At 48.8% G+C, this 12973-nt stretch overlaps 1 protein-coding gene across 1 annotated transcript; it reads left to right on the forward strand.

Moving 5' to 3' along the window:
* The first annotated feature begins 4354 nt into the window (after window positions 1–4354).
* BCL2L10 (BCL2 like 10) lies at window positions 4355–7701 on the forward strand. Its single transcript, XM_062501443.1, has 2 exons — window positions 4355–4756; window positions 6573–7701. The coding sequence occupies exons 1-2, from the start codon at window positions 4355–4357 to the stop codon at window positions 6702–6704; spliced, it is 534 nt and encodes a 177-aa protein (XP_062357427.1). The 3' UTR covers window positions 6705–7701.
* Window positions 7702–12973: the final 5272 nt, after the last annotated feature.

The raw sequence follows: 12973 nt of genomic DNA on the forward strand, positions 1-12973 counted from the left end.
CACTCAACCCACAGATTAACACAACTAGGTAGAAAATGTAGTCTGCTTGAACACATAGCAAACATCAACTTGTAGTAAAATGAAATGGTTTAAATTTTTTTGAAACTATATTATTTTATTGGAATTAGTTTCATTATTTATAAAGGGACTTTTCTCGAAAGTCATCTGTATCACAGAATTGAGAATTTCAGTGCACATTATGTATTTATTTGCATGAGTTTAGTTCCTTTTAAAAGTAAAAGAGAAGTCCTGGTTTTATCAGGTTATAGCAAAAGGCTTTGGAAACATTCCATAGTAGCATATTGAATTTTGGTGTTGAAAAATGGAAAGAGAAACAATTCTGATACTTTATGGTGTTATGGATGACTGAACCTTGGTGGTAAGTGGAGGAGCAAAGGACCTACTGTGAAGGTACTGGCTGCTGTCATAAAAATGTATTTTTTGTACAGAAGAAAATCCCTTCAATCCCTGTTTTTTCCTACTGTCTTTTTAGATAGAAATAAGTATTTCATTCATGTTACCTGAATATAAAGAATCTAAATATATACAAACTGATAAACAGCAAAGAAGAGGGATATAAACATGATTTACATAATCATGAGGTAATACTTAACCAGTAGTTTCTTAGAAATTTTTAATTGTATCACTTGGTGAGTGAATTTTCTTTTACTTAAAGAAATACTACATGCTAAGCACTAAGGGATACTACACACTAAGCATTGAGCACCATTATACTGATGGTCAAATCTTTTCCAAGTCAGTCATAGTCATTCTATGACCATGATTCTTATTTGCATTTTGAGCAGTTCATACAACTTTGGCAAGCCAGTGTAGCTTAAATGTATGTTCAAGCAGTATATGCCCATCTTAAGGTCCTTCTGCAATGTCAGAGCAGTTGTAACTTCATGCAAATACCGGTCAAATCATACAGTCCTTACTCTCCCAGCCATCTCCCACTGCCGTGGACATGGTTTTGTCATAGTTGGAATAAAGAGTGGGTAACAGTGAGCTGTTGAAAATCTGCTGTGAGTCACAGTCCTTCCAGTGTTTGATACTGTGCTGACCAGAGCACATGAGTCCATCTGATCCAGGAGCCACTGGTTTTCAGGAGAGCAGGACAGCTGGCCACATTGCTGGCAGCACCCAGCCCTCTGTGTGAGCATGGGAATGCCATACAGGCTGGCAGGACCACCCCACACAGAAGTGATGCTCTAGGATCAAGACTGAAACATATAAAGATGAGGTACAATTAATTATAGAACCATTGTGAGATTACATCTGCATTCATACAATGAAAACTATTGGGACTAGAGTGTGTCAGCTCTGCTCATACCAACAGGTACTGAGTCTCACCTGAGCACAGGCACATGGAGAGCAGAGCTGGAGCAATGCTGGGGGCTTGCACAGCCTGGCCTTTGAAGGGCAGGTGGTGAGGTACAGCTCTCAATATATCATATGTATGATTTATATTTAGATTGGAACAAGAGAAAACAAGCTTACTGGAATGAACCTGTTTACAGGCTCACTGGTCACTGGAGTTTAATGATAACATCCTCATTCTATTTGCAAGTGGAATTTTTTTACAATTATATAAAAATCATATTAGAAACAAAGTCTCCTCATCCATGAAAACATTAGGTTCTGTGAATCCATAACCAGTTAACCCAAGACACTGACATTTATACCAGCCTCCCATCCCTCATGGAACAGGTCAGCTGTTTTCACTTGGAAAAGTCAACTCTGATGCTTTACAATATTCGTGGCAAACTATCCCTGTAACAAACTGAATGCACTATGGAAATGTCATATAGAACTCACTGTGCAATATTGAGTCAATACACTGTACACATTTGATCAAAATATTAATATTAATGTTTAGATAGTATTTATTGGCCAGATATTTGTTTCAAACATTATACATTGTGTTGATATTTATGAACAGCCTAAATACAATAAATTGTATTTTACATACTGACAACATGTATATAGTAGTTCTTCCCATTGCTTAGGTATTTGTAATGGTAGCTATTTGGTTTTCTGCTTTTTTGATATACACTTTTTGCACCACACAGTTTCTTAAATGATTTCTCCTGCAAAATTCTCGGGTAAAACCCAGATCTACCAGAAGATTGCTTCTGGAATATCTTCTGGAAATACCCAAGGTGAACCACAGCAAATGTGAGCAGCCCATGAATGTACTTGAAATGCCCTGTATTCAGAAGGCCAGAATTCAGATCGTTTTCCTGCTTGGAAGGATCCCAGCTAATGTAATGTTTTCTTCCCAGACCTTTATTGCCATACCCAGGAAAGAACTGGAAAATGCAGAGTACATGTTTTGTGGGAGCTACTTGTGTTGCAGCTGCTTGCCAGTGAAAAGCCAGGCACTGAAATTCTGCTGAGGGCCCAGGCTGTGACTTTTTGGGTAAAGCAGCTGTGCAGATCACCTGGAGGTGCAACAGTTCAGCTTTCTGCCTTGTCAGGAGAGAACGGAGCTGTGGCCAGCTGTCTCTCCACTTCAGTGTAAGTTTTACGGTCAGCCTGAAGGTGGATGGTGGAAGTGCTCGGCTTAGTTACTGTAAAAAGCACTTTCTTAATTTAGGTGCATTGTTTCACTTCCCCTCTTCTGAGGGCCCGGGGAAAGTGCTCAGCCAGCTTGTTCTGAGTGACATCAGTGCCCAAACTCACCAGATCCAGTGAGAATGAGTATGACATTGTATCTTGCGCTTCTGTTCTCACATGGAGAAATGTGGGTTTTGCACTTCAGAGCCACTGCCTTTGGGTGTGCATGGGCTTGCCACCTGTGAAAATCACCTCTTTGTTCCTGAGGTAATGGTGAAAACATGAACTAGGATGGGCCTCAACTTCCCATCAGATAAATGACACTTAGAGGAACGGGACACTGAAGTACCCATTGTGTTTTTTACTCACTAAAGGCTGTCGGGAGAGGCTTTGGGAAGCCCAGCGTTTCTGAGATTCCCCCGTTGGTATGTTAAGCTATTTGTGCCAGAAACACCTCTATTCCATAAACGTGTGCAGACAAGGGAGTTGTAGCTGGGGCCATCAGTCAGACGTCTCTGTCCTGTTAAACAAAAATGCTATATAAACAGGAAGGGTGGAAAAGGATATTGCTAGAGAAAGAGCGGCCTCTCCCTCTTGCACTCCTGCTGTGAGGAATGCAATAGGAAATTCCTGCTCCAGGATTAACAGTCATAAGGAAAAATAGTTTTAAAAGCATGTGTGTAAAGCTCTTATGAAAAGTAAAGATGTCATTCCAGCCACGGCTCTAGCACATAACCAGACTATTTCCCTGCTTCAAAACAAAACAAAAGCCAAATACGGGGATGTAGAACTAAAGTTTGCCTTAGGAGGGACTCTTAGGGCCAATCATGCCAATTCTTGATAACGATCTGAGAAATTGCAAGAAGATTGATTCCAACCACCTATTTTTAGATTTTCTGATGGGGATGTGAAATGGAGACAGCTGTATCTCAAGACAGATGGAGTGAAGCCAAGCAGTCCTGTGCTGACGCGTTAGGTACCTTGAGGCGGTTGTGGGACGGGAGGTGAGAGCGTACCGCGGTGCCAGGCAGCTGCGGCAGTGCTCTGCACAGCCGGGCTGTGTGACAGTGCGGTCACAGCCACCTCTGCCCCACGCCACCATCAGCACCTCACCTGCAAACAGCACTGAGCGGGGCGAGCTGGGTGTACCTGTGCCTGCCACCGGGCTTGAGGCGGCATTCACGGGAGTTGCGGCGGGCTGTGAAGCAGCCGGTGGTGCTCGGAGCCGCCAGGGCACAGCGGGGCTGCAGGAGATGTATCCTGCCGGGCAGCTCCGTGTGCTGTGACACGACACCCTTGGCAAGTGGTGTTCTCAGCCGCTTTACTTTACACCAGCAGTGTGAAGGGCCCGACCTTTGCATCACGAGGGTCCTAATCCTATATTTTGCCTATACGATCATCAAAAAGTAAAGGACACTGCATTCACCCCATGATCCTGGAAAACCTACATCTCCTTTGATGCAAAGAACAGAGGTTCGGGCAGGCCACTAACGAGGAACAAAAACAAAACCCAAAAGGAATTAAAACAAGTATTTGAGAGCCAGCACCCGCTAACTGAACGCGTTCCTCGGCTGCCCAGCCAGGCCCGCAGCAGTTTGCCACAGCCGCCTTTCCAGGGATGCGGACGGTCCCTCCCGACGGGAACGCGCCCGCCCGCCCCGGTTTGGCCCCGCCCCGGAGGAGGGGAGCGCCCGGGGCGGGCTGGGCCGGGCCGGGCCGGGCCGGGCGGAGGGGCCGCCCCGCCTCTTAGTCGGCGGCAGCTGCTGCTGCGGGGCCGCCGCTGTGGGCAGCCGCCATGCCGCGCTCGCTGAAGGAGGAGACGGCGCTGCTGCTGGAGGATTACTTCCAGCACCGCGGCGGCGGCGCCGCGCTGCCCCCCAGCCCCACGGCGGCCGCGCTGCGGCGGGCGGCGGCCGAGCTGGAGCGGCAGGAGCGGCCCTTCTTCCGCTCCTGCGCGCCGCTGGCGCGGGCCGAGCCGCGGGAGGCGGCCGCGCTGCTCGGAAGGGTGGCGGCGCAGCTGGAGGCCGACGGCGGCCTCAACTGGGGCCGGCTGCTGGCGCTCGTGGTGTTCGCCGGCACGCTGGCGGCCGCGCTGGCCGAGCGGGGCTGCGGCGACGGGCCGCGCTGCCTGGCCGCCCACCTGGCCGCATACCTGGCCGAGGAGCGCGGCGAGTGGCTGGAGGCGCACGGCGGATGGGTGAGCGGGGACGGGGCGGCGGGGAGCGGCCTGGGACGGGTGCCGGGACCCTCGCCCCCTTCCCGGCGAGCGCTGCAGGGCGCTCCTGGCTCCGTTCAGCGGCTCGTCCCGGAGGGAGACGTGCCCGAGTCGGTGTCGGCGATGGGCGTGCGTGGCACCCGCCACACGCGGTGTGTCCCCGGGGGCTGCCGGCCATCGCCACACGCGGTGTGTCCCCAGGGGCTGCCGGCCATCGCCACACGCGGTGTGTCCCCGGGGGCTGCCGGCCATCGCCACACGCGGTGTGTCCCCGGGGGCTGCCGGCCATCGCCACACGCGGTGTGTCCCCGGGGGCTGCCGGCCATCGCCACACGCGGTGTGTCCCCGGGCGCTGCCGGCCATCGCCACACGCGGTGTGTCCCCGGGCGCTGCCGGCCATCGCCACACGCGGTGTGTCCCCGGGGGCTGCCGGCCATCGCCACACGCGGTGTGTCCCCGGGCGCTGCCGGCCATCGCCACACGCGGTGTGTCCCCGGGGGCTGCCATCGCTACACGTGTGGGTGCGCAATGGGCCATTGGGGTGTCCCCGGGTGCCCAGTGCTGCGGCATAGCCAGCTCCCTCCCCTCCGGTGCCCGCACATGGCCCCATTGGGATGCAGCCTCCTTGTATCGCAGGAGTGATGCTGCTGGCTGAGGGAGCGAGGTTTGCCTTCCCCTCGGGTCCAGCACAGGTCCTCTCCCAGGTGTGAGCACAAACCCGTGCCAGTTCTTAAGTACATCTGTGTATTAAGGTACCCACCCTCCAGACCTGCGACTCTTTTTTTTTTTCCTGCCTGTCCTGAAGCCAGTCAGGTCGGGCCTAGGGAGGAAGGAGATGCACACTTGAAGGTACAGCTTTTAAGGCATCGCTGCAGCTCTGCTTGTGCTTCTGGACAGAACGTCAGCTATCCCACAGAACTGCTTGTTTCCTATTCCCGGTCCTAGTGGAATACTTTGTCAGTACAAATAAGCACTAAAAATAGCAAGGAAGGGAAGTAGCCACTGGTTTAGTTGACTTTTCCAGAGACCAAAATGAATTTGGTTTTCCAGTGGTCACTGGTCCATCTGGCCACACAGAACAGTGTGGTGGTTGGCTGCAGTGTACACTGTCACTTGACAAAATCAGCAAAATCATACTGCCTGTTCGCACAAATCAAAGTATAAAGAACAAAGTTCCGGAAGAAATTAAGAGTATAACTTGTTTACATAGACATCTGCGGAGCAGAGTTCAAACATGACCATCTGGAGTTGTATTGCTGCCACTTCTGATTATCACAATGATCTGGGAGAGCAGCTGCCAGCTTTGCTGTCATAGGTCAGCTCTGAGCAGTGTCCACCCGGCCCTTCCAAGAGAGTGTGTAATCAGTCCCCATCCACTGAGATGGGACTGGCTTTGGGCTCCTGTCTTGAAAGTGGAAATTTCCATATCCTGTGTTTTAGATGCTTTCTGAAACTTAAATTAGGAGGAACAATGCTGGCAACTTCCATCAGAAACTTGCCTAAAAGGGCAAAAAAACGTAATGACACAGTGAGCATCTCATTAGGAAGCATCCAGTTGTCTGGTGAACAAAGTATACAAGCAATCGAAGCCACTCCTTTCAGTTGCCTTGTGCTCTCACAAAGGTTCTCACAAAGTGTTTTTGCCTGTGCCCAAGGCAGTGGGTCTAGACTTTGGTGACTGAAGTAGAGACTTCTGCAGCTGACAGGGGCTGAGCTGGGAGCTTGAAATTGTGCTTGTTAAAGAAACCCATTGAATTGTAAGCTAAGCAACTCAGTGTCCTTTCTGTTGGTGTTGCAGGATGGCTTCTGTCGCTTCTTCGGCAGGCACGGCTCGGAGGCGGCTGAGCAGAGCAGCACCATCGGCAATGCCATCGTGGCAGCGGCGGCGGGCATCGGCATGGCAGGACTGGCTTTTCTCTTGGTGCGGTAGGCCCGCGGACGGATCTTGCCGTCAGAAAGTACTCTCAAAACTGACAGTTCACCAGATTTCACTTTATTTTCTATAGAACAGACCCCTCTAAGAAGAAGTCTATATTTTTAAACTGGCTCAGAAAACTGCCTCACCAAATCCTTGGCTATAAACTTCTTCACTCGCTACCTAGTGATGGCACAAACAAATGTGTACTAGAGCACTATCTGTGCATGTTCAAAACCTGTCGTCTCCAAACATCCTCTGGACTTTCTTTTTTGAAGGTGTAACCTAAACTTTACCATGGTTCATGTACTGTAACTTCTGACTGTTTGGTGTTATTCTAGGAAAATGTTCTGGTGGGCTTGCTACTAAACCCTCTGTTCAAGACGTCTTAATTTACATGGAGACAAGTCTCAGAACCGTGTTCATTAATGCTGTAAAGTGGTCAAACATTGACTGTGATCTAACGTGGTTTATGGCTTCAAACATGATGCACAGCACTTGTAATCAAAAGGCAACTCATTTGTTGATTTAGAGCAATTGGTGCCTGATGCAAGAAGCATTAGGGCTTAATGCAACATAAGGCTGAATTCATTACACTACAAGAAGGTAAGTATTGATACAGGACAGTAATGGCTGCAGTACTGGTTCCTACTGAAAGGAAAAGAATTTAAATATTAAACCTTAATTGGTATATTGAAATCCAGTGAAGGCTGGGATTTCTCTGGATTTCCCTTACAAAGTGAGAATTTCCATATATCTTAATATATTTTTGAAGTATTTATCATTGTATAATACTTGTAGCCATGACATCTTTATTTTTGTTTAAAACTTAATGCTGGTTCTTGTCACTCTAGTGTGTATCAAGCATTGTCTTGTTTGAGTAATATCTCACTCTGTTTTCAAAATGCTGTGTATTTCATTCAATGGTTGTACAAATTGCCTTATGTTTCTGGTAGCTTTTTAATAATGTTCCTGGGTTATTCACAATGTGTACAATTTTACTATGGTGACTTCAGAGGTGAATAAATGTTAAGTATTTTTATTTTAAAAAAGCCTTTCTGATTATTAGGTCAGATGGGTGCTGGTGCTCAGGCAGTGAGTGTTTTGGTGGTTACCTGGATGCATCAGTTTGTATTCACTGTATTTCTGGTGCTTTGACCTGAGACAAGGACTTGTGCAGCACCAGAGCAGTTTGATACCAGTCTTCAATGCAGTCATGAAGTCCAGACTGGAGCTAACACAGCCTGAGGGGAAAATCCCATCCAAGAAGTCCATCTTCACTGTCGTGACTGGAAACAACCTGGTGCTTTTGTAGGCCAAAGCTTTCCAAAGTTTACTAACATAGGTAGGTGCAGTTAGTCTCCTCCAAGAGCTCTTGCTTGTACAGATGACAGAGCTTTTGTTTCTTTGCCAAGACTTGCTGCTGCCTCTCTCACACATGCATGCTTTTTTACTGAAACTGGAGTTTCTGATACATGTTATGATGACAACTGTGCAGTGTGTAGCTGGAGTTCAACCTTCTTCGATTAGTCCTACTGAGCAGCAGTAATCTTTGAAGATGTTGGGCTTTACTCTTTGAAAAGGTGGTCTCGTGCCCCTGTCTCCAAGCTGGAGGCTCTGATGCTTGTTACAAGCTGGAAGTCTGTTGTTCAGCCTCCCTCCCTGGCTGCCTGTGGGCCCATGGCTCTGCCCTTTGAGAGGGTCCTCCTTGGTGGGAAGAGCACCCAGTGGGCAGCTGACTTCTTCTCAGGAAAGCTCAGCTTGGCAGCAAGGTCAGCATCACTGTGGCTGGCAGTGGCCACCCTGCTTCTCCTTCTGCTGGCCACTGGGCCCTGGGGCAGGCATGCAGCAGCCACAGCCTTAGGCTGGACAGAGCAGTGTTGTGCTGGCTGGCCACAGATGTGAGGACAAAAAGGGGCATTCAGGGATGGTAAGTCCCGCGGAGGCAGGAAGGAGCTGGTGGTCCTCCCCCTCATGCTGCTGGCTCTGAATAAACGGCTGCTTGTTCTCCAACTTCCAGTTCTCTAAACTCCAGCTTGCCTCCTCTCAGCAAAAGGACTGGGAGCCCATGGTGCAGGAGTGCTCAGTTCCTCTCTCAAATTCCTGCAGGGATGACTCCTGCGTGTGGCAGCTGAGTGCTCTGGGCATCTGCCTGCAGTCATCCCAGAGGCTGAAGTGCCCAAAACTTTGTCCACAGTGGGAGTGAGCTGGTTGGTCCTGGGAACTGAAAGTAGTTTCTAAAATGTGGGATGCTTAGGGGGATATATGATGAAAAGCATGGGGAATGACAGGGCAAGAAATGCTCTAAACAGAGGTCACATGTCTCTCCTGTGCCAAACAGAACAAAGATAAAGCATCTGTATCTTGATTTTCAGTGTAATCTGATCTGGCAGGCCCCACAAAAACAATAGCAGAGAGGATATTTATGCTGGCTTTTACAGTCTGCTCTGGGAAAGTGAAAAAAGCCCCCAACAAACACAGTCTGGGAATGTTCTTTAGCAAAGTCACATCAGCTTTTGGTGTAAACTTGACCCTTTCCAACATGCAGGTGCAGCTTGAAGAGCATCTACCAGTCGTTCTTGGCTTGGGAGATAGCAGGAGTGGACTTTCTAAGAGCCAGGAAAGCTGCAGTGCAGCTCTGCAGTGAGTGGCAATACTGCTGGGAGCCAAGCTGCTCTGGTCTCTGCTGGGAGCCTGTTCTCGGTCCCCTAAGAGCAGGGGGCACACCCCAGGCTGCTAGAGCCTGGCACAAGGGGGTAACTGCCTGCCTAGCCAGAGCCATGCTGCTGCTCTCTGCTGACATGGGAATGTAGGGTTCAAAGAGGAGGACTTAAATCACTGGAGCCCCATTGGTTTCAGGGCGGTTCAGACTAACTTATGTTTGCATGACTTTTAATTTTTAAAAAAAAATTATTTCAGTTTCCACCTGATGGTTTGTGTCAATGAAGTAATGTATTTCTCAATTGAAAACTGCTGCTCATCCGCTTTTCTGCCTCAGAAAAGGGAAGCAAGAAGCTGCTCTTCCTTCCTTTAAGTGCAGAAGGGAAGTAGGTGGTGTTTCAGTATAAGGCAGATTTTTGGCTCTCCAGCACTGTTGTACTTCCTGGGCCTGTGGTGGATGCAGCAGGCTCATCCTATCTGAAGATTAGCATGTGGCAGTGGCTGCAGGTTCTGCAGAGAACCCAACGAGTGCTGACAGGATCTTGCATTTGAAGGAAGAGGATAGGAGTGAAGGTGCTGTCTGGGCTCTTCCATCACCTGGGTCCTCATAGCAGTTTTGTGTCTTTGCTGCTGTGCTGTGTATGAAGACCTTTGGAGGGCTGAGGCATGGGGAAGGTGGTGTTCCCAGTTTATAGTGGTGCTCATAATGGTCTCACTGGAGCTGTCAGAGTTATCTACTAGTGCTACATCTGCTCCCTACACAGTTCCCTTCTGAAGGGGCATCCGTTGGAGCCACAGGCCAAGGTTGCAGTGCTGTTGCAGCAGCCCAGCTGCTCATTAAAGAAAAAAGCAGTTTACTCATCAGGCTTCTTAAGAGCACTGAACTAGCCAGTGGGTTTCTTTTTGACTTGGAAAAAATGAGGCACTGTTAGAGCTCAAAAGAGTGAGTTGCAGGATGGTGTTTTATGGCAGTTGGTGAGCTGCTTTGCTGTGGTATGCAAAAAATCTGGTCTGGCACGTCTCACTGGAGGAGTTGGTGCTGGTGCTGTATCCTTTTCTGACTGTGCACACTGCAGGGTGGTACCCAAGCCTGGGTAGGACAGGAGAGCCTTGTTACAAATGACTAGGCAATTGGATGGCCAACCCCCTCCCCAGAGAATCACTGGAAAGAAAAAAGGTCAAGTGCATGGCATTTATTCACATAATTTCACTTCTTGTGCTCGTTCTGTTTAGATAATGAAAACAAACTTCTGGGTTTTACTTCTGTTTCTCCAGCTGCTTTCTGTAGCAGACTTGAGGTAGGTTGTCCATTGCCAGGATAAAATGCTGTGTGGGGAGAGCAGGCACAGCTGGGAAATTACTTCTTTCAGGTTTAAAAAGTGTCAGTGTAATAATTCCTTCTTAAATTCTGCCATTATTAGGTACACTTTTAAATGTTCAAAATGTTAACAATTATCTTGTCACTAACTGAAGTTTTTAAATGAGAACAGAGTTAAAAATGAAAGCATAAAATCATAAAATCCTGATTTACTTGAAGTCAAATGCAGGAAGTATAAAAATCAACTATGCTGAACTAACAAGATCATTTTGTTGGATTTTTTTCTCTGCCTGGGCTTGGTCTATTTGTTTAATTCAAATGAGAGGTGGAAGAGGGGATCTGGCTTTCCTTGTCAGAGTCTCTTTTCAAACGGGCTGTGTCTTTTGCCCAGCCTGTGATAAGTTTCTAGCACTACAGCCTGGAATTGATACTTGCCCACTGACAATCTTAGGGTTTCTGGATGCTCACCCAAGCTGGTGTGTCTTGCACATTTCTTTCAGTTAAGAATTAAGCCTGTTAAAATGAGTGCTTTAATTCACTGGGGCCATGCTGGCCATGGGGCTGAGTGAATCTGTGGTGGTCTGTGGTAAGAGACTGCAGTGCAAGGCATTGGAGAAGCCTGTGTGCAGAGAGCCACTGTAGGCATTGCAGAAAGTTAGTTGCTTTCTGGATTTAATATCTTTAATGGTTCTGACCTGTCACTACAGTTCACTTGAGGGACTTGTGTTTGACCCAACCTGCTCTTTTGTTTGTCTCTGAACAGCTCAGCACATGGTGAGTAACAGCAGGAGCCCCACACCCTGCTTACAGCATCTGGTACTGTCTTTTTTGTTATCAAATGTGGCTTATACCCTTAAGAAGCTGTGTGGAGAAGGGTGGCCTGGTTCAGTCTAAGCACAGGGGAGATTTCTGTGCTGCACTGCACCTTGTGGGGGACTGGAGATGGGAGCTGGGGCTCTGCTCTGGGCAGCCTGCTCTGAAGCCTGACACCAAAGCCAGGAGTTGTTGCTGGCACTTTTAATTTGCAATGCATAATAGTAAATGGGCAAAACCACTGGGCTTCATCAAAGGCTGGGGAGACAGCACTGTTTGTAGTGTGCTTGCTAATGGCTGGTTGGCTTCTTCCTTGTAGCTGTTATTGTCTTCAGGAGAATCCCAGGCTGTTGTAATTAATTTTGAAACATTAATTATGAAGCTTTATGATGAGCTCTTTGGGAACTCCAAAAATACAGGTTGGTGTGGCTCTGGTGAGGAGTTGGTACAGGACAGACAATGTTAACCCCTCGCTCTCTGGGAGCTGACAGCAAAAGCTCTCCCATCACCCAACCTCCTGGCACACAGGCTGGACCATCCAGCTCCTCTGGACATGGCTGCTTTGTGGACCCTCCAGCCTGGGCCTTTCCCCCCCTCTGCTTAGACAGAGGATGTGCTCCCAGAGGTCCCAGCAGCCTGCCTGCTGGAAGCATGGCCCTGCTGGGATGCACCCAGTGCTGGGCTATCCCTGGCAGCATGGGCATGGCTGTCTCTTGGTGCGCAGCACAAGCCCATGAAGGAGTGGCCATACAGGTGCTGTACTGGCTGGGTGGTAGTTAGATGACTCTAATGATTCTGATGCATGAGCAGGAACAATTTCCACCAGTCGTGTAAAATAACCTTCTAAAACAGTGCTGGTGTGATCAGTGGCAGCTGAGAGCTGATGGTGCTTGACAGGCAAGGCAAATGCTTGTTTCCTGATATCCAACAGAGATTTAAATGTGGAACCTGATTATTCTGGGAGCCTGCAAGTGATGAGGTTCCAAGCAATTCATACCCAAGCTGGATTGGTGGCATTTCCAGGCAGGTGCCAGTGCTGCCGAGGAGGGGCTGGGTTTCTGTGCAGGATCCTCACACAGCCCCATGCAGAGGAGCACCACTGGGCTGTGGCAGGCTGTGACAGTGTCCCTGTGACAGGGGTGTGGGGCTATTGCACAGCCACTGCCTGCTGTGGAAGCCTTGACCTGCAGTCAGCCAGTCAGTAAGTGGTTTCCATCCCAAAACTCCATAGAAACCCCTGAGCGTTCTGGCTCTGAATAGTCTGTAAAATGTGCAAGGTTTGAACATTTTCCCCCTTTCTTTCTTTTTTCAAATGGCTACGTGCCCTGAAGGACACAGACCTGCAGCGCCTGACTGGCAGTCCCAGCCTGGGTACCTGTCCTGCCAAGGCTGCTGCTCAGCACAGGTCACTCACAGCTGTACCATGAAGAACCTGCCATCCTTAAGTGTTCTCACTGCTAGTCCTGTGGGCAGCTGTCTGCCACAGCAGCAT

This window comes from Cinclus cinclus, chromosome 13, assembly GCF_963662255.1.
Source record: "Cinclus cinclus chromosome 13, bCinCin1.1, whole genome shotgun sequence".
NCBI classification, from domain to species: Eukaryota; Metazoa; Chordata; class Aves; order Passeriformes; family Cinclidae; genus Cinclus; species Cinclus cinclus.